Below are 27,183 nucleotides of genomic sequence, written 5' to 3'. Positions count from 1 at the left end.
GCTGAATAAATGAATGGGTGAATAAATTGCTAAATACCCTATGTCTGTGTAATAGAAATGTCAAAAGTAAAATAGGACTTAAGGGTTATTTTTTTAAAAAAAAAACAACACACATTATATAATAGGAGAAATCTCTTTGAGTACTAGTATCCCAACAGCAAATATGTACAGAACTAAAGGTTATACAAACAGAGATTACACAACCACAGCATCACGTGCTATCCCCTCTGATTTAGCTGGGACACTGGCATGCACGGAAGACTAAGAGGTCCCATTTCCCAGCTGCTGCTACCATCAGCAAAGGTGTACTCCCTGTTTTGCCCCCAGACTGTGCTGCAGAGGAAATGACTGTGGCAAAGGGAAGAAACAACATAGTCAAAATGCCACGTGCTCAAATTTAATAATGGTAACCACACACGCCCTTCTAGCTCTCACTTCTGTAATTCCAATCAAGGGTGACCTTTTCATTATCAATGCTGCAGAATCAGAACTTTCAGAGCAGACAAACCACTGATGACTGAGGTCAAGCCGCTTTTACCAAGTACCACCGCATACCCTGGCACTCTGATGGGAAATGGGGTGTGCAAGAAAATGACAAGAAAAACAATCTGTAGGGCTTGGAAGGGCCCAGAGCCACGAACTCACAACAGCAGGTGCCAAAAGGTACCAGAGAAAAGGCATCTGGGGTGAAGTCAACAACATGGATGGAAAAGTCAAGTAGGCTAACAACTGGGGCAAACAAGGACAGGCAAAAGGGCCCAATGTCTAGATGAGAAGAAGCTAAAAGTAAACACAAGTAGAATGAACCGGAGAGTATAGTCACTTTCAAATGACAGTGGGAGAAGTGGAAAGGAAGTGACAGTCTCTGAAACTGAGTGTAAGCACCAAATGAACCATGGATGCTAATTCATGTTTAAACAAGGGGTGGGGAAAAACAGGGATCAGCTTGCCTAGGTACTGAACCACTGACAGATGCAGAAGGGTGACCTGTAGGTCAGTGAGGTCAGGAGCAGAGTTAGGGCTGCTAAGTTAATAATGCAGAGTTAAAAAGGAGAGTGAAATGGAAACAGAATGAAAACATTTCTAGTTATGTGAATGGGAAGAGATGGAAAACAGAGTAAGAAGAATATATCAATAAAATCCAGGATTCAGTTAAATTAGGGCAGTTGGAGGACCATCTAAGAAAAGTTAAGTATGTGAGAGACTTTGACAACCGTGCCAGCAGAGAAGGTGAGAGCCAGGTTGGAAGGGCAAAACTGATCAGGGATGGGAGGGCACAGGAGTGAGGGATTTGTGGCCCAGGTGCTAGGTTCAGGTGGGATGAAATACTAGGTGCGAGGCCCTCAACCTACAGGTACACAGCAAGTAGGATGCATGACAGAAATGTCATATGGGGTATCTGATCCGCTCACAATAACTATGTCTGGTCCACTCATCTCCCTTGGTCATGGCTGGCTGACCTGGACTAGGCCTATCAAATTCTCCTCCCTGAGAATTCAAAACCTTTAAAAGAGGTAAAAGGTAGCTGGAGCCAAGTCACTTCATAACACCCTTGAAAGAATATCCACATTAACTCCTGCTGACACTCTGGTTCACACAAAACCCAGTTATTCAACTTTCCACCCATTTCTGAGAACTATTCTCACTCTATTCTTTAATTTCTCCATTTTTCTTTTTTTTTTCCAAGCCAGATTCATTTTTATCCCTTATCACCGAAGTATCTGATCGGATTCAGGATTCAACGTGGCTCCTGCCTATAGCCAACTCTTTCGAGGTTAGGCGGGAGAGGGTCAAGACCAAAACCCAATTTGCCTTACTATAGCACTGTGGCTGATACTTTCAAATGCAGATTTAGAAAGACAACTACCAAAAGGTCTGTAATCTGAAAAACTTCAGGTCAAGTGTAGGTACAAGTATAAAACACAAAAAGCCAAAGCTGCAGCAGCTGGAGACGGCGACAAGTAAGAGCCACTGGTCTTCGAAGGGCACCTATGCTCATCATGTTCTCTCACAGCACGACGCCTGACCGGTCAAAGACTCCTCAAAAACTTTTAACAATAGCTGAAGCCATTGTATCCACATAAAATCCAAGGTTTAGAAAGAATTAATGTAATAAAAAAGGTGGAGAGCCAGAGGAAATAAAGATAAATGTCAACATACAGACAAAATTGTAAGGGCCATGTCTATAACATCAGAATATTTTGGCCCTTACCCCACACTTTAAAAACATTTGTCTTGGTGTCCTTCCTCACCAGATATTTTTGGACTATAAAATGTTTCCCATATTTCCTTGACTTTCTCACATTCTGTTGCTATTTCACTTGCTCCATTTCTCAGAATCTTGTTTGTAAGCCAGGTTTTCCTTGTTTTCCCTACAAAGTATCCTTCCCTTCCTGAAACTTTTACTTGACTCGCCCTTCTCCAGCCCAAAAGTTTGCCACTAAATGTTAATCTCTCCCTTCCTGTCTCCTTGGAGTTTGATATTGCCTTGTCTAGCCATTCCCTCGTTAATATAATTTTAATTGGTACATTCTAGCAAACTTTTCCCAGGCACTGCTTCAGAAACAACCACAGGAGCTTTTTAAATAAAAACATTAACAAAAGTAATCTGTTTCTAAGACTGAGTACAAATGCCACATGTGCTTCCATGAAGCCATTCATTTCTCTTTGAACATGGATTTTTCAGTAAAAATGAGAGTCAAGTCTTTTATTTATTCCAGATGGTCTAACCCATGATGATAAACATGTATATTCAGTGCCCCATATGAAATACTTCATGTACACCTAATTGTTTTATAGAATTGTTTTATATACACTATATTATACATTAAAGTGTATATTTAATTAAAAGGAAAACTGTCATAAAACTAATCGGAAGAATGTATCAACCAAAATGATAAACTGAGATTCGTGTCCTCATTTTTGTATCAGAGAATATATGAGGTAATTCTAAAAATTAACATTTTATTCACTTGAAATTTATGAGAGGAAATATGTACAGACTTCTTATAGCATTTAGTTCTGTTTACTTCCAATCCTTCTAATAATTATACAAATTCAATTCCACGTAGCGAAAATTATGTGAAAACACCTACTACTCAATTTGCAGAAGGAAAATAAATCTTAATGAAGTTCATACCAAGATTTAATAAAAAACACTCTCTAGAATAAAGAACATCATTTATCTTTTTACCACAACTATTCTCAACTGATACATGCTAGTTTCACTACACCCTAAAGCAGTGGTTTATGAGGTGAGTAGGAGGGACTTGCTCACTCCACCCCACAGGGGACATTGGGTGAAGTCTGGAGACATTTTTGGTTGTCACAATGTTGGTGGCAGTTGGCAGTGGGGTGGGACTGATGTGCTAACCAGTACCTAGTGGACAAAGGGATGCTGCTACCTGTCCTACAATGCACAGGACAGCGCTTCACAAGCAAGATTTATCCAGCTTTGAATGACTGAGAGACTCTGCCCCACAGAGAAATAAGACTGAAAGGACGAGGGGTAACAAGGAATCACGGTGAGTCACTGTCTGCCGAGCCCTCCAGCGGTGCAGGAGCCTCCTACCTTGGATGCCTGTGGCGTGGATATCACGTGGACCGTGCTGGGTTTAACTCCGTTAGCCTTGGGTCGTTTATAGAGAGCAAATCTGCTTTTCCTCCGGCCTCTGTCTCCATTAGGCAAAGCACCATTGTACCTATAAACAAAGATGAAAGAGTTCACTTATTCAAGGAGGTTTTAAAAGTTTTAAGAAGAAAAGTAAGATGGAACAGGGAAAAGACAGGAATGGTCACATGGAACTGTCCACTGAACACCTCACGCACGGAAGGAAAGGGCTGCTGAACAGACATTCAACCATAATGAAATTCAAATCACTTCCAGAAACTTAATTTAGGAGCGATGCATAATGTAATTATAGGTTTCCTCTCCTATAAAGTCAGAGTCTCCAAATATTTTTGGAAAGAGACAGAGCATAAATAAGCAAATGAGAGTTCTACAGAGGCCGTGTGAGCACTGGCTCAGTTCAGCAAGCATCGTTCTAATGGACCCCAGAGAAACATGCCAGAAATATTTTTAAATGAACTGGTCAGAAAATAGATACCATATATTTTGGACTATAAGATGCACTTTCCTTATCCGCCCCCCACCCCCAAATTTGGAAGGAAAATGCAGCGGCGACCCTACTCCTGCCTCCTGTGACCCTGCTCCACCGCCACCCCACCCCGACAGTGAGCCAGGTAAACTACATTCGGACTGTAAGATGCACCCACTTTCCCTCCCAAATTTGGGGGGTGCATCTTATAGTCGGAAAAATACGGTGCTAATTAAACCTCATCTCTCATTGCCAAATCATGTTAATGTCTGTAGGATCTGTATTTGTAAGAAGACTAAATTTAGTTACTTCCATTGTTAAAAGTTCTGAATTCTCTACACTCATTCCCATTTCTATTTGAACCTCACACTGTCAGGTTAGCCTAAAAATAGCTTGTAAAAATTAAACATAAAATATGACCCTACCAGAAGGTAGCCCATAAAAGGGCCCAAAGATAAAAAGATGAGTTTTAGTCCACAAACTGTCAAATAACTTAAAAAGTCACCTGAAAAACATCTAATATCCTGAGGCCAATATCCTGTATTAATACCTGAAGCTAATAGCAGTGTTTAAAGTAAATGCGGGATTGCAGGTAGTGATTCTGTCTTCAGCTGTATTTTCCAACTCTGAACTCATCAGTCCTTGTGTGTTCTGACCGCTCTCTCAAGCTGCTCACTGACATGACTATTCTCCACCTCTCCCCGGGCAATTCTTCTCGAGAAGAGAACAGGAAGAAGGTCGTATTTACATGGATAAGAATGACAGCCCCAAGGCTCCCTCAGAACACCCAAGACAGGGGCAGCACATCTGGCGGCTTGTCCCTGTCCTAACACCCAGCCTTGGTCAGGAAGGGCATGGTGGCCAGGATGGTAAAGAGGGGCATCAGGACCACTGAGAACAGTAAAAGTTGAAACCAAGTGCTTTCATGTGTTTGTTTTACAGCTGGGTAGCTACAGTATGACAATGGACTTATATTATCACCAGAAGTTATTCTCACTGTGTTTTTAATGTTACCATTTCCATCACAAAGGAATGTCTGCTACCTAAAAAAACATCTCTACAATACAGAGATGATTTCTTTCAAGGATCCATCTCCTTTTTCTGACGCGAGATCAGAATAATGTACATTATTTTAAGACACATTTGTGATTATTAGTATGATGGACATATCCATGAGTAAACAACCACTATAAACCCACTTTGTTCTAATGTATTTCTGTATTCCTTAAATCAAGATGATCATTCCATATTAAGAGGAACATGAATCAATTAAAGCCAGGACTCTGCACAATTCAGAAGACTGTTTTCCCCACTGTGGTCCACAGGCAACTGGTACAACATCTAGCAAGGTTTCCTGGGCCTCTTCCCTCATGGTTCCCTGGTTCTCTGATGGGTCCTCCTCTCACCTATCCACTGCTGGTCAGCAGGACCTCACCTAGGAAGAGTATGGCAGACACTTTTCAGGGATCTGCTCTCAACAACACTCCCTTCTTGGGAATCCATCCCTTAACGGCGTAAGAGAACCCCAGCGCCATGTATGAATGAAATGGCCAGGCCAGCACCGTCTGCACCGCCGTGGCTGGAGACAGGCATCTGGCCCAAGGTGGCCAAAGACAGTCTTACCCCGGAAAACTCAAAAGTGGGACAGAGAGACAACCAGCCAGTCTCTGTGGATGGCTAGAGCTGTGAAATGTAAGCACCCAAGTGTGAGCATGTCAGTCTGGAATGAAGCAGACGAACAGAGACCAGCAGCAAAGAGCAATGAAAAGAGTGGATTCTTAAGGGCTTCCCTTGGCTCAGATATATCTGCCTCTTGTTCGTGAAATTCTTTTCAGTTTCAGCTAACTCAAGTTGGTTTCTGCTACTTACAAGCCATATCTAATACAAAGAAAAAAATACAAAAACCAGAAATGTCAAACTTAACATCTACAGAAACATTTTAATTTAAGTTGTCTGAGCCAGATACAGATATTGCAGGTCAAGCAAACAATATGTCAGTCTACTTACTACATCTAGATGACCATCAGTAAAAAATCCTACTGGAAATAACTAAGGTAGCAGTGGAAAGCCAGTGTTAAGATGAGACAAGTTTCTAATTAGGTTAAACTCCGTGGTCATTCACTCAACATTTATAATACCCAGTACTAGGGCTACCACAATGAGGTTCAGCTTCCCTGTCTCTACAGAGCTCTCTGATGAGAGGAAAGAAAAGCACAAAACCAAGTGTGACAAACACTTATGTGAATGCACTAGTCATTTCACGCACTCGTGACACCAAGCACCAAGGGAGGCTTCATGGAGGAGACAGGGCTTGAACTGTCTTGAACTCTGAACAAGACCAAATGTGGAACACAGAGCAACAGTGCATACAAAGGCAAGGAGGACTGTGGGTAACTTAGTGCTGCCAGAGCTGAAGCTCAAAGCGAGAGGAAACGGTGGGAAAGAAGGGTAGAAGGTAGGCAAGGACTGGGTTTTAGGGGAGTGGGGAATCTGGTAAGATTTAAGCCAAGGACTAACATGACTAGATATACACAGTAAGTTCGCACGTAATATCGTTAAATAGGTTCTGTGACTTTAAGCAAAGTGACAGACAATGCAGTCAATTTTACTATAGACTAATCAATAAAAACGAGAGTTAAGTCCTATGGTCTCTCACCGACATTGTAACGAAATGACGACGCTGAACAAAATGACAGTACTCACAGACCTGCTGCAGGAAGTGACTGCGGCGCAGTGCCAGAGGGACACCCAGGCCAGAGTCAAGGCGGCCAGGTGGGGAAGAACTACCACAACCACGGGAGCAGTACGGCAAATTGAACAGCCGCCTCCCAAAACATATATGCATGTCCCAGCCCTGTAAATGGGACTTTTTTGGGGGGAAAAATTATTTTGACAGATGCAGTTAAAATAAGGGTCTTACAATGAGAACACCCTGGGACACCGGGGGGCCCTAAATGCAAAGATGAGTGTTTTTGTAAGAGACACACAGGGGGAGGGAGGAGATAACTGTGTGGAGACGGAGGCAGAGACCTGGGCTGGCCATCCCAAGCCAAGGAGCGCCTGGAACCGTCAGAAGCGGGAGGAGGCGAGCAAGGCTCCGCCCCTAAGACCATCTTCAGAGGCAGCATGGTCCTGCCCAAACCTTGATTCCAGACTTGAGGCCTCCAGAACAGTGAGAGAACAAACTGTTATTTTAAGCCACCAGGTTGGTAGTAATCTGTTGTGGTAGCTACAGGAAATGCTAAACCCTAAACCAAAGCAGCAGTGGTGGAAATAAATTGGAGGATTACAGAAAAATTTTAGAGAGCTGTTTTCAATGTTAGACGAGCATCAGTATCCCCAGGGAGGCTTCATAAAAGCAGGCATACCTAAGTCTCAAGAGACCCCAGTTAAGTAGTTCTGGGACTGGGCTCCAGGTGTGTACATTTTATGTTTTTTTAACTTACTTTTTAATGATTTTATTTATTTTTAGAGAGAGGGGAAAGGAAGGAGATTGAGAGGGAGAGAGAAACATTAATGTGTGGTTGCTTCTCACGTGCCCCCTACTGGGGACCCTGGCCCTCAACCTAGGCATGTGCCCTGAATGGGAATCGAACTTGTGACCCTTTGGCTTGCAGTCCACGCTCAATCGACTAAGCCACACCAGCCAGGGCCAGGCGTGCACATTTTAAAAGGTCTATGGGTGATGCTTACTTGCAGCCACAGTTGTGAACCTTGGTTTTAATGGAAACAATCTATAGTACTTGATGACCTGTTTAGCTACACAGAGCAAGAGACAGAGAAGAGAATGTTATATAGGCTTCTGGTCTAGGCCAGGGAAATAGCATTATTAAAAAGAAACAAAGAAATTAAGGGTTATCCAGGGAAGACCTGTAGGAGAGGCAACAAAAGTTACAGACCTGGATGCTTTTACCACACAAGTAGCAGTTCAAGTCATGAGAGTAAATGAGATTATTGAAGAAAAGGATACACAATAAAGAAGTAAAGATGGCAAGGCCAGGTCCTGGGAAACACAACCATTTATTGAAAGGACGCCCTCTTAGCCACAAGCAGAAGACTGTGTTGTATACAAAGAAAATTGTATCACCAATAACGAGAGGGAATTTCAACAGTGTTAATCAGTTAGTAGAACTAAAATCCACAAATGTGATTTGGAAAAGATCGGTCTTTGGTCACCTCACCCATCTTCAAGGCAAACAAGCAAAGTTAAAAATAAGCAAATCCCTCCAATCATCAGTCTTACTCTGATCTCCACTCCCAGTTCTATCTTCTCCCCACAGCCCAGAGTACTCCACACCCACTACCTCACTTCCAGCACTTGTTGAATCTTCAATCCACTACCACTTCATCTTTGTCTCCAAATCTGAAAGTACACGTGGCCACGTATCATGCACCTACCACTCCATCCAACTGTCTCCCCTGAAAGTCCACCGAAGGCTCTCCTATCAAAGAACACAGTGTGGTAAATCAAGGATGACCAAAATGCCCATTATTTATCCCTCTGAGAGGCGAGTCTAAGTCCCTCTCCCTAAACCTGAGCTGGCCATAGTGACTTGCTCACCACCGGGATGGGAAGGAAGTGGCAGTCTGAGATTTCCAAAGCCAGGCCTGGAAAAAGCCTTACAGTTTCTGCCTGGGTCTCTTTGGAGCTTTAAGCTGCCATGTAAGAAACCTGGGTCCACCATGCTGAGGAGGGCACACACAGGCGCTCCAGCTGCAAGTCCCAGCTGAGCCCAGCCCTCCAACCACCCTGATGAGGTAGGTACCAGCTGTTGAGAGTGAGGCCACCTTGGACCCTCCAGACCAGCCATTCCACCCACTGAATTCCACCAAGTGACCTCAGTTGATACCATGCGGGGCAGAAAAATCGTCGAGCTGAGCACTGTCCAAATTCCTGACCCACAGAATCACGCAATGAATAAAACAGTTGTTGTTTCAAGCTACTAAGCTTGGTGCAGCTGGTTACATAGTAGCAGAAGCCCCGAACCAAACCGAGCCCCAGCCCTTCAGCAGTCTGCCTCTCCCTGCTTCACCGTTTCTCCTTCGTCCCCGATTCAAGTTAAGCGTGTTACTCCTCCTGAACACTACCACAAAGTGTGTTACTCCTCCTGAACACGATCACAAAGCGTGTTACTCCTCTTGAACACTATCACAAATCCACCTCTCCCACCTCCCCATCTGCCCTCTTCCCCTTAGGGAAGAGGGAGTCCATCTCCAGCACCTGGCCCACTGCATGGGGCACATGGTAGGCACGGAAACCCTCCAAAACAAGTACAAGGCGGGACAGAGGACCATCTTTTGTGTAGGGGAGTAGAGCCCAGACATAAAGGTGAAATTTTGTTTACAAAGGCAAAAAGTTATTGTTCCACAAGAGAGGGTCAGAATGTTCCCTGGCCTGGCAAGCTGTTCGGTCAGTAAGTTTGCAGAAGTGAGATTTCCCAGGGCTGCTGACAAGCCTGTTTCAGCTGCTGAACAGGGGCACTTCGACTCAAACCCACACGCTGCCTTTCAAGCTTCATATTTTTTAAAAAATGTGGATACCTAAAAACATCCACTTATTTAGTAAATGTGTGATGAAAACTTAACTATGTAAGTGGAGTGAATAGTTGGCCTTCACAGTGAAGGTATTTGGAGGCTGTAAAGGATAATGAACAAACTGTGTAAGAAACCTCGTGGAGTAATAAAGGGTACTCCTTGATTGAAAACTCAGAGTTCGCGTATTCATGTTTTTTTAAAATAGCATTTGCTATGCACTTACTATGCACCAAGACACCCTGCCCGGGCGGTGTTAGTTATCACTCCTAGTGGACAGATAGAGACTTCCGTGGTTGAACACACAAATTTGTGTGACGAGGACGGGGCAGACAGGACCCAAATCCACACCTGGTTTTCTCTGACTCCAAAAGTCACACTCTTTCCAGCAGGCAACTCTGATTTTTAAAGTCAAGGCATCTCTTGGGATATAACACAAAGAGTCTTGAGAAGATGCTTGCCACCAAAAAACGCATTTGTCAAAAAGAATTTTTTTAATTTACATTTTTTCCCATTACCATTTAGCCCCCTTATAACCCCCTACCTCCCCACCACAATCACCACACTATTGTCCATGCCCATGAGTCCTTTTCCTTTTTGCTTGATCCCTAAGAATTTTCTTTACGAAACAACAGTAAGAGAGGATGCTGGGGAACCCCCAGTCACAATCCGGAGGCATTGCACTCCATGTGAACCAGCCTGAACACACAGAGCAGCACCCACATGGGACTGGGAAAGAGAAAGCGGGCACCTAGCAGAGGCATCGGCATTGAATGATCACAGGCCGCAGGCCGCCCGCTGCTCATTACCGACAGAAGGCTCCGCCCTCCCTTGAAAGCAGCTTCTCTGTCACAGACAAACCCCAAGCAGCTACTGCAACCAGAGTACACTGTGCACTGCAGACTGACAGACTGGTGACACTAGAGACCAGAGACGTGACGGCAGGGCACACGGCCTGATAAAGCCCTGCAAGGTGGCACCCGTCTTGAGGGAACACAACTAGCTCACCACAACAGTGAAAGCACAATCCCAACTGTGTGTAAAAAAATGCACAGAAACCAGTAGGTGCCTGACACCACCTTCACATCAGTACGGCCCCAGCTCCTTATTGGTTAACCTACCATCCACGTCTGGACTTGCCCTGCCTGGATGAACTTCACACATGAAGCCCAGGGACACGATATTCCTTCCGCTGTGCCTCGCAAACCCTGCACGTTGGAGGCCCTCATAAAAGAAACAGCGGGCTTTCGCTGATGGCCAGAGAACTAATGACGGCAGCAGCACAACAGTCTACCCCCTTCGGTGACAACCCTCTGCCGCTTTTTAACATAAATTCATTCAGAAGATCTTGCCAGGCTTGGCCTTAAAAAGAAAATTCTCAGTATCCCATTTCTGGCTGGAAATGGTCTTTGCTCCAAGTAGCTACTTAAGATCTGTTGAATATGAAAATCTATATATTCATGCAGAATGCATCAAATGAAGTGCCTCAGGTAAGTTAGGCCCCAGGGCTGGGTGGTAAGGGGCAACAGATGTAGAAAGACACCTTGTCTCTTGATGACTCAGTCAGGTGGAGAAGACAGACAGGTAACAAACTCTGAAACAACACTGATAAATGCTAATGAAAGTGAGTTACAGAACACAATGGCAGAAACGTAAATCAGAACAGTAAGCTTTGAATTAGGATACTACCCTGGTGTCTTGGCGTTTCCTACACATGATTCAACTCATGGAAACTTAATGACAGTCCTGTGCCAGACCTGTGTGACAACTTATGCCATGTGGGCTGGATGCTCTTTGAGAAGTTTCCTGTTTCTCTGCAGACACCCCTTCACTCCGCAGGGCACCTTAAAACCAAGGAGGGGTTCAATGAAACGGTCGTCACATGAGTACGGAAATAGTGACAGTGGTACAGGGGCCAGGACAGGAATTCCAGCGCCAGCTCTCTCCCTGGCTGGTGCTGCAAGCTTACCCGAGATGGGCCTCAGTTTCCTCAGCTACAAAGAAAACAACACTGAGTTTCAAGCCCAGTTTTAGAATGAGATTCCCAAACCTCTTGCAGACACTTCAATTCAATATGAACATAGAAGGCATTTCATCCAACTCTCTGCAGCCTGTCCAAGGAAGGTGAAGGCTGCAGTTGTCCCTTCAACCACTGGCTAGTTCCAGAAGACTCCCACATCCTTGCAGCAGTTGGTATGTGGCTATTCCAAGCTACCTTTCTCTTATCTCAAGGTTTTCTAGCTTCCCTATACAAAATATTCCCCAAAGTGAAATATTAAAACTTTTTTTTATTATCAGGAACACAGTATTTTCCCCGAAGTTCAGATTTTAAGCTGTTCTTCCAGGATTTATACCATACACACATGCTCATCCAGCCCCTGGAGCAAGGGCAGGGTGAGAAGGCAAGAGGGGGACCACAGCCTGGCTCTGCCTCCAGTCCCATATGTGACTTTGCACAAGTCCCTGACCTTCTCAGAATCTCACTTTCCTTCCCTGTAAAGTAGGAAAGCACAGCACTCTATGGTTTGGGTTCTGGTGCAGTGCTGGGAGATAAGGCAAAGCTGGCTAGCTCAGGAGCAGCCGGGGGCAGGGGACCCCAGCATCGAGAGTGCCAGGCCTGCCCTGGCCCCTGGGCAATGCTGCTCTTTCCAGCATCTATTCAGTATCTGTGGACACAGGAGGTCACCTTCCCTGCCTGCTCTCTCCCCAGCAGGGCCGACCAAACACAAGAACATGCAAAGCAAATCTGGTCTACCCAAAAATAACTGTTTATGAAACGAATATCTGTTATCTAATAGTTACCCATTTTCTCCTTCAAAGTCTTTTCCATTTCAAACTGGTGCTGCCACTGAATCACACAAGATAAAGTTTTTTACTGAACTGAACCGGATCTTTCCGCATTGCTAGAGGGCCAACAGCAGAGCTTTTTCCACTGAATACCTGAAGGTAAGCAGTGAGTCAGGAATGGGGAAGGCTATTTACGTTACTGTTAAAACATGTAAGACTTCTGATAAAGTATGTATTAGAAGCATATTAGTACTTTATGTCAAAGAATCTATTTTTTATCCTATGGCTGAAAATTTTTTTAAGTATTACCCTGAAGCAATTTTTAATTCCTAAAAGAAGAAAAAATACCACACGAAGAGAAAAACCCAAGAAATGGATTTGATATAGCACAAGATTTGCACAACTCACGAACAACCAGGTAAAGACCAGATTTTATTCTGGAATTAGTACTATCTTACTCTACACCTCTTTATTCATTTTACCAATTACAACTCTAAAAAACAGATGAAAATCCTACTTATTCTTTTTCCATCACTTTAATGTGTGCTCATTTTAGCCCCTCATCACCTAAATTAAGATGTTAGGTGTATAAATTGGATTTGGTAGATTGAACTATTGGTCCCAACTCTTCGCTCCTCCCTAAAGACATGCCCTGCACTGTGACTTTATCGTTACAGTTAATTTCCTTGCCCGGGCCTTTGGGTGGGGCACACGACTTGCTTGGGCCGATGGGATGTTAATGAATGTGACCCAAGCAGGGACTTAAAATGTGTTGGGCAACTGGAGTTATCCTTGGCCCCTGTGCCACGGCCACAGGAAAGTATGTCCCAACCAGCCTGCTGAGAAGGATGAGGGACACATGGAGGAGACCCAAGCCACTTAAAGGCAGTGGGAAGCAAAACCACTCCATCACAGCCCAAAGCAGACACCACAACCAACCCACAGATTCATGAGAATAAATGATTGTTGTTTTAAGTCACTAGGTTTGGAGATGATTTGTTACACAGCATCATACTGCAAAAGTTAAAGGATACCCAGCATTTCAAAAGCAAATTAACTTAAGAAAATTCCTCAGTACCTAAAGACTTGGGGCTAAAGACACATACATACAATGTCACATATATACCCACCAAAAATATTTAGAAGAATACTGTTTTATTCTGAAGGAAGAAGTCTAAAATTAGAGGTAATTTCAAATGTGTCCCTTTTTAAAATGGCTATAAGAAAATAGAAAATTTCTCTAATTCCATCCATGTTGTTACAAGGGTAGGAGCTCCTTCTTAGTGACATAAGCCAGGTGGTAAATGACAAAGACCATATGATCTCACCTATAAGTGGAACCTGATCAACAAACCAAACAAGGGAGCAAAATAGAACCAGAGACGTGGAAATAAAGAACAAACTGACAGTGACCAGAGGGGAGTGGGGAGGGGGATGACGGAGGAAAGAAGGGGGAGGGTCATATCAAGGCACACGTATGAAGGGCCCATGGACAAAGACAACAGGAGGGAGCACTGACTGTGGGAGAGGGGAGGTGGGCGGGGCAGGGGAGAGCAATGGGGGGAAAATGGGGACAACTGTAATTGAACAACAATAAAAAATTTTTTTAAAGAAAATGGAAACGTTTCAATGACTACTTCTTCAATGAGGGAGATGAAATAATTGTACACCTTAGTTTTCTTTTCAATAAATCACTATGTCAATTAAAATTTATCACCCTCAAATAGCCTAAATAATGTGTACACAAAGGTCTTAATCGCTAAAACCCAATTTTAGACAAAAAAATTAGGATAAAATTAATAATTGTTTGGCAAAGCACTGATTCTTTTGAATCTGTTAATATACAACTTCTACTCTAGAGACCTTCAAAAAGTGAGCATCTCTTAAGAGGCTGCCTAAAAGGGAAGCATCCTAAACAAACATTAAGGCCATCATCAAATACTAATTAAGCTATAGGCAATTTAAATGAAGAACCTGATGGTACAAAGAAATTTGATTATTGGCCCAAAGTCTGAGTAAGTATTAAAGCCAGAAATTAAAAATAGCATTAGAATATCTTCTGTAGCATAATGTAATATAATTATTCCTAACTACAAAATTAATTACTTCCAATCCCCTTTCCTTTTTCTATTTTTACTTTTTTTTGAGAGAGAGAAGGACTAAGGGAGGGAGAAAGGGAGGGAGAAATGTAGATGTGAGAGAGAAAGATCGATTAGCTCCCTCTTGTATGCACCCCAACCAGGGACCCAACCCTCAACTCAGGCACATGCCCTGACAGAGAATTGAACCAGCAACCTTTCGCTTTGCAGGACAACGCCCAACCATCTGAGCCACAGAGTCAGGGCTCCTTTTCTTTTTGAAAATTTCAGGGCATGCCTCCCTTACTACTCCTAAAAATTATCACACTAATTAATATACATGCTACTCCACTAATGTTTATCTACTTTAAATTTTTAAAGTATGCAGAGAATTTTTAGAAATTCTAGAAATACAGACGTGCCTGGACAAGCACACCCAAATTTTGAACGTGACTGGTCAATGCTCTGACAAATTACTTACTAAAAAGATATATAATTGATATTGTATACAACAATTAAGTCTTCAACACACTATATTGGAAAATGTATTTGTTTTATTCAATTACCCATGACAGAATTTGGGGGCCAGCGGAGTAATTTTATACCAAATGTTAAGTACTTTGTAATGAGCTACAAAGCCCGAAGACATCCATGGCTCTGTGTTATGTCTGATGATGCTGCATGGATTCACTTCCTTTCATATAACTTTTCTGAAGAAGGTTTTCCTATTTCTAAGACACCTACATGTAACTAAGAGCTAAAACACATGATCAAGAAAATATTCAAAATAAAAATGTACTAAAAAATCAAGTTTATTTCAAGAAATGAAAGCACTCTCTAAAACCTCATTGTGTAACAGCAAAGTAGTAGGCGAATCCGGTCAATTACACAAAAGGGCTTTCGGAGCCTCTCCCTAGTAAATGATTTTTGTTAATGACAAACCTTGCAGTGCCACAATGCATACTATCAAGAAGTTAATTTTAGTTTGAAGCATTAAGCCACCAGCTACAAAAAGGAAAAAACAAAACACAACCCCTTCATCTTCACCATGAAAATACATTAACTTAATTGCCACAAACAACACATTATTTTTACATGGATATAGGAGTGATCAACAGCCATGTACGTAATGTGAACAGAGGGAGTATATCATCAATAACTTAAGAATTAGAGCCCCACTCCCCATCTCCCAATTTACAAATTCTTAAAAAGAAGATTCTTAAGACATTTCTAATCCCATTCAGAGGAGCACAATTTGAGAGCTACATTGTTCAATATAATAGCCACTAGTCACACAGAGTTATTTAAATTTTAATAAAATTAAAATTCAGTTCTTCACATGAGCTGCACTTTAAGGGCTCAGCAGCCACATGTGGACAGTGGCCACCATGCTGCATGGCAGAGCGACAGAACATTTCCACCACCACAGAATGTCCACTGGGCAGCGCTGGTGCAGATGTTCGCGCAAGTCAAATGAAGAGGCACCTTCAAGGTCACACTGGCGAGCAGTAGTGGGATCCTGATTTCTAGTGCACTTCTGCCTTCAAGGTTTCTGGAATTTGATAGTTTTAAACCCTGTGTTTCTGAAAGAGTTCCTGTGAATAATGTCAAGGACTAGAAGGCATTCTCAAACTCCACCTCTTGGCTGAAGATGTTTTTTCTCTCTGTCTAGTAATTATGAAATTGTTCTACTGCCTTTTCAGGGATAGAAAACTTGCTGGCCTAAAAAAATATATTTTGCTTGAAGCCGAAGCATTTTCTCTAGGGACACATTTTGGAATTCACAATGTAAGTTCTGGTAAAGTGTGATTCATTTTAAAAAATTCACTTTATAAACAACTTCTAAATTTAAATTCAGTCCTAGTACAGATACTTAAAAGAGATGTGATAAAATTTTTTAGCTATTCCCGATTAATGTTTTTAAGAGCTAAGAATAAAAACTGACTTCCTTCACATAAATTATTTAAAGGGAAAACATTAAAGCATTTATATTGAAAATTAGGAACAAACTAAGGATGTCACCTTTTGTATTGAACACTGGTCTAAAAGTCCTAGCTTAACCAAAAACACTGAATTAGAAATAAGGGGTATAAACTATAGGAAAAGAACATGTAAAACTAGTGTTTTTGCTGTAATAATTAATATAGTGCTTGAGAACAAGAATCACAAATCACTGGATCAGAAGATATTTCTCTCCAGAAATAGACTCTTAATGCTATAAGAAAGTAACAGAAGTTAAAGAAAGGACCACCAGTCAATGGGAAAGAAATTGGATTATTGAATTAATTGTGTGCAGAAACTAAGTACTTTGAAAGAAAAAAAAAACTGTTTAGAGCTGCATCTTACATTCTACCACAAAACAAAATCTAAAATACTCAAAGGGCAAACATGAACAACGGTCGTAAAACTAAAAAAAAAAAAAAAGGTTGAATGTTTATACTAACCCAGAAAAATCTGAAACTTTTTCACATCAAAAATTACCACATCCAACAAAACTAAAAAAAATATTGGCAACAATAATGACAAGTTTGATATCTTTACTAGGTAAATGTTTTTACAAATGAAAGGAAAACACAGAAATTCCCTCAAATACATAATAGAAAAATAGGAAAGAATATAAATAGAAAACCTAAGAAAAGTTAACAATAACTAATATTTTTTAAATGTGTTAATCTCATCAGGGATCAAAACCATGCAAATGACACAAGATTTCATCATTTGACAATAAAATTACCAAACTGTTGAAGTGAAATAGTAATACACCACTGGTGAGAATCTTAATTGGTATAATCTCCCTGAAAAATAATGTGGCAACATATATCAACACCCTTATAAAAAGTATTCATGTTCTTTGACCTAGTAATTCTAATTTGAGGGATCTATTGTCAGTACATAGTATTGAAATGCAATTCAAATTTTACACACAAAAATGTTAAATTATATCATTACATATACCGGTAAAAAACTGCAAATAACCTGAATGTTTAATAACAATGGATTAAGTCGATGATGTGATTCTACATGATGAAATTATACCTACCACAAATTCTTACTAGCAATGAAAAGGATTACAAAAACAAGAGAATACAAGAAAATGTACATACGGTATCACTAACGCATTCAAAACATTAAGTATTCATAAGAAACCCTGAAATAAATACACCAAAATATTAACAATGGTTATTGACAGACAGCGTAATTATGTAATTTAATTCTTATTTTTTCTGTATCTTCTAAATATCTATATTGAGTACTTTTTAAAGATGCTATTTATTTATGTTTAGAGAGCAGAGAAGGGAGAGAGAAAGAAAGGGAGAGGAGCATCAATGTGAGAGAGAAACATCGACCAGTTGCCTCTCATTCGCACCCATTCTGGGGACTGAAGCTACAACCCAGGCGTGTGCCCTGACTGGGAATCAAACCGGCGATCTTTTGCTTTGCCACACAACCGCCAACCAACCCAGTCACATTGGTCAGGACTATATTGAGTATTTTTTTTAATTAGAATGAAACATTTAGAAAAGCATGTATTTCATTAAATAAGGTAGTCACAATGTTTTAATTTCTAATTTCTCATTTTGGATCTGAACTAAGACCCAGAAAAAAAATCAACCCTTAGAATAGGAAGAAAAAATAAATGTATATTCAACAGGCCAAAATGTGTCTAAACTGTCAAATGGCTGCATTCACAGACGGCCTGCGTGCATGGATTATCTCCCGCAGACGAGCAGGATGGAGTTCTCCACAGTCGGGAAAGCTGTCACTCTACAAAAAACTCTGCATCTATCTCTCATTTTTGTACTTTTTAAATTAAAAAAAAAAATCTCCTTTCTAATTCTACCACAGATATTCTTGACATGAATATACTTAATTCTTTTATATAGAACTTTTGTCAAATTTTTAACTCGTGTAATTTATCATTAGAGTACAATCAGACCTCTGAAAAGTTTAAATCTAAAAAATTTATCTCTGGATTAATTCCTGGCAGGGAATTCTCAACACCACAAATCAGGCAATGTCACACTTCCATCTCCCTCACATGGGGCCATCTTCCCGACGCCTTCTTTAAGGATGAATTGGGTAAGAGGCTTTACATTCATACCTCAACTCTGATGACAAGAGCAGGAATTTCAGCCAACTCATCGAATTAGCAGCATTAAACGTTGGTATGCATTAAACGTTGAGGTGGATCAGGACTCTGCATACTGTCCAAACCAGAATATAGAGAACCCTGTCTCCCAGAACAGCCAGAGCAGTGGTACTCAAAAATAAACCAATAAATCAAAACAGTTCATTTTCAGCCCTGGCTGGTATGGCTCAGTGGACTGAGTGCCAGCCTGTGAACCAAAGCATTGCTAGTTTGATTCCCAGTCTAGGGCATATGCCTGGGTTGCAAGCCAGGTCCCCAGTACAAGGTACATGAGAGGCAATCACACATTGATGTTTCTCTCCCTCTCTTTCTCCCTCCCTTCCCCTGTCTAAAAATAAATAAAATCTTTTAAAAAAACAGTTCATTTTCAAAAGAGTTTGTTAGGTGAGATAAAGAAAATTAAACAAGCCCTGGCTGGCGTAGCTCAGTGGATTGAGTGCGGGCTGTGAACCAAAGTATTGCAGGTTCGATTCCCAGTCAGGGTACATGCTTGGGTTGCAGGCCATGACCCCCAGCAACCACACATTGATGTTTCTCTCTCTCTCTCTCTTTTTCCCTCCCTTTCCTCTCTAAAAATAAATAAATAAATATTTTTTAAAAAGTTGAACACCTTTCATTTCCACTTTAAAAAAAAAGAATATTAAACAGGCTTTTCTACTACCACCCTGATTACATTTAAATATGTTAATGTGCCGTATGAATCTCCAAATGGCAGATACAGCATGCAGTATTTCCCAAATTTATTTGACCTAACATTCTACTATCATGGCACATGCAGAACCACCTCCCAGAATAGTGCCCTAAGCAGCAAAGTTTGAGAGCTGCCAAGGTTGATGCATTTGTATACTATGCAGCCCACTGTGTCACTAAAAACTAACAATGTCTTGAAGAAAAAGCAGGAGCTAGAAATAAGTGGACTGCATACTGCCTTTCCCATGAATACACATTTTCCAATTGACTTCAACTTGGAAATGGATTTCAGCAAATGAAGTTTCACTTTACAGCCATCTTTTGACTGCTATATATACTATAAAGAAGAAGGAATGTTATAGGGATAAATTAATATCATTGTAAGTAAAATGTTTCCTTTAATTTATTCCCTTGGTATATATATATATATGACAACCTACAATGAAGGCAGAGCTAAATATGAAAAATTCAGAAGTCAAAACCCCAAACACAGCTCATAAACCCTTCCATACTGACCCGAGAAGGCCTAAACAAGACCCGTGCAAGGCAGGAACCCAAGTTCCTGGGGCCCACAGTCATTACACTAAAGCTGCGGCCACTCCGAAAGCCCAGGTAATGAGGCAGGCCAGGGGGCCCCAGTGTCTGGTTTTCCTCCCAGGGAAGAATGTTCATTGTCCCACCAGTACTCATTCTCCCTTTTAGTAATATAATAGTCACAATCACTGACATTTAAATAATGCTTCCTTTACGCCAGGCACTGTCCTGAATGCTTTCCATGTACTCACTTAATGTAATCCTCACCAAAACCCTATGAGGTGCACACACTTATTAGCCCATTTTAAAGATAAGAAAATAAGCATAGAGAGAGGTTAAGCAATTTTCCCAACGTCTCATGGCATTTGGTGGGAGAGCTGGGACACTACCAATAGTAAGAGGAAAGTTCCCTAAGTTTCCCTTGCAACTATGAGGTCATGTGACTGTTCAGGCCAATGGAATAGGACCATGAGTGAGGCATGAAAATTTCTGGCTCCTCTCCTTGAAAATGAAACCACTTTCCTTGACTCTGCTCTTCCCTGAGGGCTGCGACACAGACAGGAGCTAGGGCAGCTCACACTGTGGGAGTGAGACCAACTTCCTGAGAGGAACAACATGAAAGGAACCTGGGCTCCTGAGTGACCCTGTGGGCCACAGCAGCAGTGCACCGCTCAGTGCTGGGCCGCTTCGTGAGAGAGGACATGTGTATTACATTTCAGCCATACTATTTAGGTGATTTGGGGGTTATCTTTGTTAAGAGGAACTTAACCTCATTTTCTTTAAGCCACAAATTTGCTTTGTCTTCTTAAATAAACTCTACTAATAACTTGTTTCTTAATAACTTGGTTTTTAGCTGTGGTCCAGATAATAATTGTAACTTATTAAATGCTTACTTGACACTGTTCTAAGCACTTTACATGTACTAAGTCATTTAATCTTCTTAACAACCCCATGGGGGAAGCCCTGTTAACATTCTTATTCAATAGATAAGAACCTGAGGCACTGGTTAAGCAACCTGTCCGCCATCACAGAGCTGAGATGAAAACCCTTAGCTACACAGTATGTCCCAATGGTTGAGATGTTGTCAGGTTCATGTAACATGTGTAGTAAGTTCAGTCCCTTGAGAAATGAGTACCACTTACATACAGGGTGTTGTTCTAAGACAGGTCTGTGTAAGTAACAAAGCACCAAAGATGGAGCACCTGGGGCCAGTTAAGTATGGGGTAGACAAGGGTCAAGAGAGTTCACAGAGAAAAATGTAGAGCAATGCACTGGATAGGACGTAAAAATGCACCAGAGAGACATGGGGAGGCTCAGGGAAGAACAGGAGAAACTGTGTATGCAAAGCCCATGTGACATTAAACCCTTGCAATTGCTCTCAAGGTGGCCTAAGATGCTTCAAAGAGGCCCCCCAGGGCACTATGGGTAGGTGCGGGCAGACGACACTGTCAGAACACTGGTTGGCTGCACCCAGTTGGCCTTCCATCTCATTTTCACTTCTTCCTTCTAAGCTCCAGTAGTAACCATGACAAAGGTGCCTGAACCTCTTATTTCCTTAAGTTCTTAATATCAAAGGGGCAAAATCATTAACCTTTTTTAGACTTCAGTCTTCTTATGTATAAAGTTCTATCAGATTTCTCAGGATCTCGGGTTGACGGAACCTTGGGCATCACCTGGTCCAGCCTCTCCACTGCCACCAAGAGGCCTCTGCTGTCTCTGAGCCAGAGGCCCAGCCGGGCGTCCACCACGACCGAGCCGGGGCTGCAGGACGCGCCAGCTCTGCTCACAGTCTTCCTTATACAAACTTAAGTCCATCCTTTTCTATCTGACAACCCTTCAAACTTTCAGAATCACAGAAATAAAAGGTTTGAAAGACATTTCCAAATCCTATAAATACCTCAAAATATGTTTAAACGTGTATTTAAACATTCTCATTTAAATATCTACTCCAAAAAATCATTAATAAATATTCCACTGCACACTATTACATCAGATGTAGACTAATCTGAAAAACTACTTTAAAACTATTTTAAAATGGTAAAAAAAAATAAACAAAAGGTAAGAGATCATGAATGGGGTCAATTATAAGATTATATTGGATCAATCAATACACATGGCACTCATTAAAATCCATCTTCATTCTTAAACTCTGTTTAAATAAATGTCTTTACTTTGGCTATACAGGGGGAAATGGTTTCCTTCAAGTTGGCATTTTGGCACTTAACACTGAACCTCAGTGTGAACCACCAGACACGCCTGACAGTTACACGGTGCTTTTTGCCAGGGACATAATCCCCATACTTCCTCCTTAAACTCTTTTGCTTTTGAGGAGATCAAAGCACTTCACTTGATTTACCCTTACACCTGCCCTGAGAAGGAAGACAGCAAACATAATTATACAGGTCTAAGTTTTAACTTTCCTCTGAATAACAATTTTGGTAATCACTATCCCACAGATATCTCGAAAAGCCATCAATCCTGCCCACAACGTAGTTGTAGCAGCATAGAAAGTTTTAGACCTTTTAAAGTCTTCCACCACCACCAAAAAAAAAAGAGGAAAACAGGAAAAATGTGTCTCTGTACATGCGAGGAAAGACGTTAAATGTCCTTTAAATATAAACGAAAAAGACAAAAAATATCTGCATTATCCTCTGACAGACACTTGCACTCTCAGACCAAGTATGAAAATATAAGGTATGCAATTTTTTAAATAGAGATCCTAACGCCTTATTCACAGATGCTTCCAAGGAATGAGACGTGATATAATCTGGAAATGAACTGAGGCAGTACAACTCCTGAAGTTCAGGTAAGAATCAATCCAGCAAAATGACAAAAAGATTCTTCACAGCGTGATGTGGATTTTACAAAGAAGTAAATGGTGGGCTCCATCCCCAAGGAAACTGGAACTCTTGAAACCACACACAGACCTACTTGGTGATGAGATATATCCTTGCATGTCTTCAGTCACAGCACTGCCTTCACGGACTCCCTGCTCCTCAGGCACGCATTCTTTTATAAACCACAATTCCACATGTGATCACGCTTGGCATGTTGTAGAAATGAAAAAGGACATAGAATAAGCTGCTGTACCCAGAATATCTAACCAGAGCAAAGCAGAGCTATGCATAAAGAGAAAGTTAAACAGGAAAAAAGACACTATGCAAAGCCCTCACTATTCCATGATTGTGGGTATGTATGTGGTTTAAGGCTTATCTAATAGATTTGTAGACTTTGGCATCTAAGCTCACAATTCTTGTTACAATTTCATTACAGCCCTAGTTTAAAGGGATTGTGTAAAATATAAGTCTACATTTTCTCAGCATGAGGGCTTCTGATTACTGAAACAAATCATATGAGGAGGCGGTACCTGCTGAAGCTCTACCAATCAGCAGTAGGTTGCATCTGATCCTGCAAGGTGCAGAGTGACCCAACATGTGTCCTCCTCACACGGACAGCCTCTCATCTCCTACCAGTATCTGTCACTCAACCCCCCATTAGCCCGAACTCCTCAGCTCTCTCATCTGCAAATCCTTGCTGATGCACGCATGGTGCCACATGCTGCACTAGATGTCAGGGTCATGAACATGCAAGAGAGTAAGCACACGGCCCAGTGAGGGGACAAAGGAGCAAGCACACGGTTATGGTGCTCTGGGACACAAATAGAGAGGGCTGTAAGAGTGCTGTGTGGCAACAGGAAGAGAGGGGTGGGGAGGGAAAGGCATCTGCAAAGGTGTCAGGTAGCCTGGGCACCACCACGGAATCTTGGAAGGGTGAACTGACGTGTTCAGAGTGGACAGGGGTGGTGAAGGATAGGGTTTCCAAGACAAGCAGAGCAGAATCTGCAAAGACTGTGAGCTCCTGGGAGCCAGGGACACCTGAGCAGCCACAGGCAGATCCGCGAGGCTGTAGGCTGTACGCAGGGGCCCAAGGGAGATGGAAAATTTACACTTTACCCTGCAGTCAACATGCGTGCACTTCTCCGTATAAATCCCCAGAGGGTCACATAAATTGCCTTTCATTGTTAGGATTATCTCTCTAGCAGCACAAAGAAGGCTGTACTGGAGTGGAGAAAAGATGAAAAGGAACTAGGAGGTGACAGACACGGTGAGGATAGGAAAGGGAAGTCAAATTGGAAGGAAAAAAGCTTTTAAAAACTTAGCGACCCATGCAATGTGGGAGGTGAGGGAAGGATCTGGGCTGACTCTGTGGTTCTGGTTTGCGGGGCTGATGATTCCAATACCCAGAGACAGAACCAGACTGAAGAGGGAAGAGAGACACTGGTCTTGGTGCTAAACTTCATATTGTGACCAAAAGATATGAAATAACCTGAACTTCCTTCCCATCTACTGCTGTTAAAACATTAAACCTCAACCTGTCTGTCCCCAGGCTATTTACACACAGAACATTCAGTCTCGTACAAATCTGATTCCAAGACTAATGAGTTGTGGTCAAAATACTACCCGGGTAATGATGACATAACAGTACTCCTAGTTTTCCTTTTCAACATACACCCAAACCACACACCTAAAAATACCCACTCACCCTCCACATTCCTCGCTTTTCCCTCACTTCCTAAAAGCTGGGCCAGGGGACTCCGTCACAGAGCAGACAGTGTGGGGGTGTTGCTGCGACCAGTGGGAGATCACTACGAGGACACCCTTCACTATCCCAGTGTCTGATGGATAGTGCACATAAAACCAACCAGCGCTCATAAAGAGAAAAAGGAATTATATTAGCATTACACAGAAAGAAAGCAATATCCTCAGAATGTCATCCTACACATTTCGTTGCTGGGGGAGGAATTCAGAACATCAAGTGGGAGACAAAGAAAACGACCCATTCCACCGCAGGGCCTGTCGCCGCTCCTCCTGCCCTCTGCCCGTGTGCACGTGCTGCTGCCCCCATAACTGTGAACGACAACATTCTTGCCAAGACTATATGCTCAGAAAGATGGTACTGCATCTTTGCAAACAGTCTGGCAGTTTCCTAAAAAGTTTAATAAACACTTGCTATAAGACCCAGTAATTCTACTACTACCTACCAGAGAAAACATATGTCTACACAAAGACATGCAAGCACATGTCCAACACAACATTATTCGTTAAATCCAAAACCTGGAAACAACCCAAATGTCCATCATCTGGTGAATGGAGAAACCACCGTCCGTGAGGCGGAGTATCATTTGCTCACACAAGGGAATGAAGTACTGATGCACACTACAACATGGATGAAGCTGGAAAACATTTTAAATGAAATAAGCCAGGAACAAAAGACTATATACTCTATGATCCTACTTACAGGCGATTTCTAGAAAAGGCAAAATTATAGGGTCAGAAAGCAGGTTGGTGGCTGCCTAGAGCTGGCGAGTGGGAGCAGGATTCACTAAAACTGGCATGAGGGAACACTGCAGGTGATGCAAGTGTTCTAAACGGCACTGTGGTGATGATTTGTAAATGAACATACACACTTACAAAACCATTCAACTGAAATAGGTAAATGGTATGACACATAAATTATACCTCAATAAAGTTGTAAAAAAGAAAAATAGAATACTCATCAACAGAAAAACAAAGGCTTTTAATCTTATAGTGTTATAACACCAGCAAAATTTACCCTCAACTTGTAAACACAGAATTCCATAATAAGGACTGTGTCAGAATGCCACCGTCAACTTCAAAAGTTCTCCTTTGTAGTCCATTCCAACAGTACCAAACTACCCAGGCCACCAGGTCCCCATGACCCTGTCCAGGCTGACAGCTCCCTAAAGCCCTTCTCACCCTGCAAGCTTCACCCTAAACGCTGACACCGTCTCCCACATCCTAGTGCACCTGTACACGTGCCTCCAGTGCTGCACTCGGTCATCACACGCTAACTGTATGTCTGCACACCTCCCTCTTTACTGAATCACTGTCCCTCCATGGGGATTCACGGACATATTCTTGGGGTTCCAGAATATATCAAGAGGCCTATTTTCTACCTTCCTTCTCAGTGTCCCAGTCTGTACTGCATTTACAATCAGGACAGGGCTAACTATTACCACTTCAACTGTCTGGTATTAACAAGAAACCAACAGAGGCAGACCTACTATGCAGATGCCACATGGGGACCAACAGGAGGCTGAATAAATCACACTGCACTGTGTAAGAACAAAGAATCCAATAGTTCCAAAAGGGAACTGCTGGTGGGAAGACTGGGTCACCCCTGGCAGCGGGGGCATGCCAAACTCAAATGCCTTGGCCCTTAAGAGTCAATGGAATATTCTGTATCACAAACAGAGCTTTGTTTTAGCAAAACAATATCATCCGTCACGTTAAATTACACAGCTAATCTGGACTCCTGTGACTTTGTAGTTTTACATTTCATTGCAAATTGGCTTAGGCTTAGAGGTGTAAAAGAGATATAAGCAGGTGGTGTTTATTCCTAGTTACGTATTTATACATCCCTAAGTAACATTATTATAAGAGTAATGTAAATCAACACTGGGGATGACAGATAACTTTTTTCCTTTGAAACAGAACCATGTATTACTTAAGTTAGAAAAACAGTGCACTAGAATACTTAAGCTTTAACAGCAGGGTCCATATCCTTTCTTCTATTAGTCCAAATGTGCACATGGCATAGGAAAACACTCATAAAATATGGCTGAATAAGTGACAGTTTGCATTATGCTGCTACTACTCCAAAACAGCAAAAACATGCATTGCTTCTGTGTGTATAATGCCCCCAAACTAATCTATTCTGAAGCTTTCAACTATGGGGAGTTATCCCTTTCTCAAAGGTAGAAAAACCAGGCAGAACTTATCGAAGGAGTCAGGAGCAGGAGTGGAAGGCGAAGGGAGGGCCAACAGGCATTCTGTGAAAGGAACAGGCTTCTGACTTTCACTGAAATATTCCAGTACTAACCCGAAGTAAAGAGAACAAAGTATTTCCTTGGAATCCAGGATTTAACCTAACGCCCATCTTTCTTGTCTCTTTCTACCCCTTCCCAACTGGGTCTTCCCCTTCACCCCTCTCTCTTAATACAAACACTGACAGGAAAGCTGGTAAAAAAAAAAAAAACAATAGGATGAATGACCTTGTTTATTTCGTTAATCCAACAGCTATTCACTGTACCAGATGTCACATCAAGTCTTGGGGACACAGGGCAAGACTGAACAGGGGTCCAAGTGAAGGAGACAAACAATAAATAAGCTTATGAATGTCACGGATAACTGGAGATTCTAACAAGCACTCTTCTATCTTCACTGCCAAATCTATACATTTTACATAGAAAACAGAGCTTAAAAACCAAAGTGGATACCATCTTTCTCACAGA

At 41.9% G+C, this 27,183-nt stretch overlaps 1 protein-coding gene across 1 annotated transcript in view; it reads right to left on the bottom strand.

Moving 5' to 3' along the window:
- The window catches only part of PELI2 (pellino E3 ubiquitin protein ligase family member 2), a 158,094-nt gene that overhangs the window by 103,556 nt on the left and 27,355 nt on the right, over nucleotides 1-27,183 (bottom strand). The window contains exon 2 of the mRNA XM_028507450.2: nucleotides 3,572-3,701. Within this exon, the coding sequence (XP_028363251.1) occupies nucleotides 3,572-3,701 (130 nt within the window). The remainder of the gene's footprint in view (nucleotides 1-3,571; nucleotides 3,702-27,183) is intronic.

Source organism: Phyllostomus discolor, chromosome 1 (assembly GCF_004126475.2).
Source record: "Phyllostomus discolor isolate MPI-MPIP mPhyDis1 chromosome 1, mPhyDis1.pri.v3, whole genome shotgun sequence".
Classification (NCBI taxonomy): domain Eukaryota; kingdom Metazoa; phylum Chordata; class Mammalia; order Chiroptera; family Phyllostomidae; genus Phyllostomus; species Phyllostomus discolor.
This window is presented reverse-complemented; position numbering and strand designations above follow the sequence as displayed.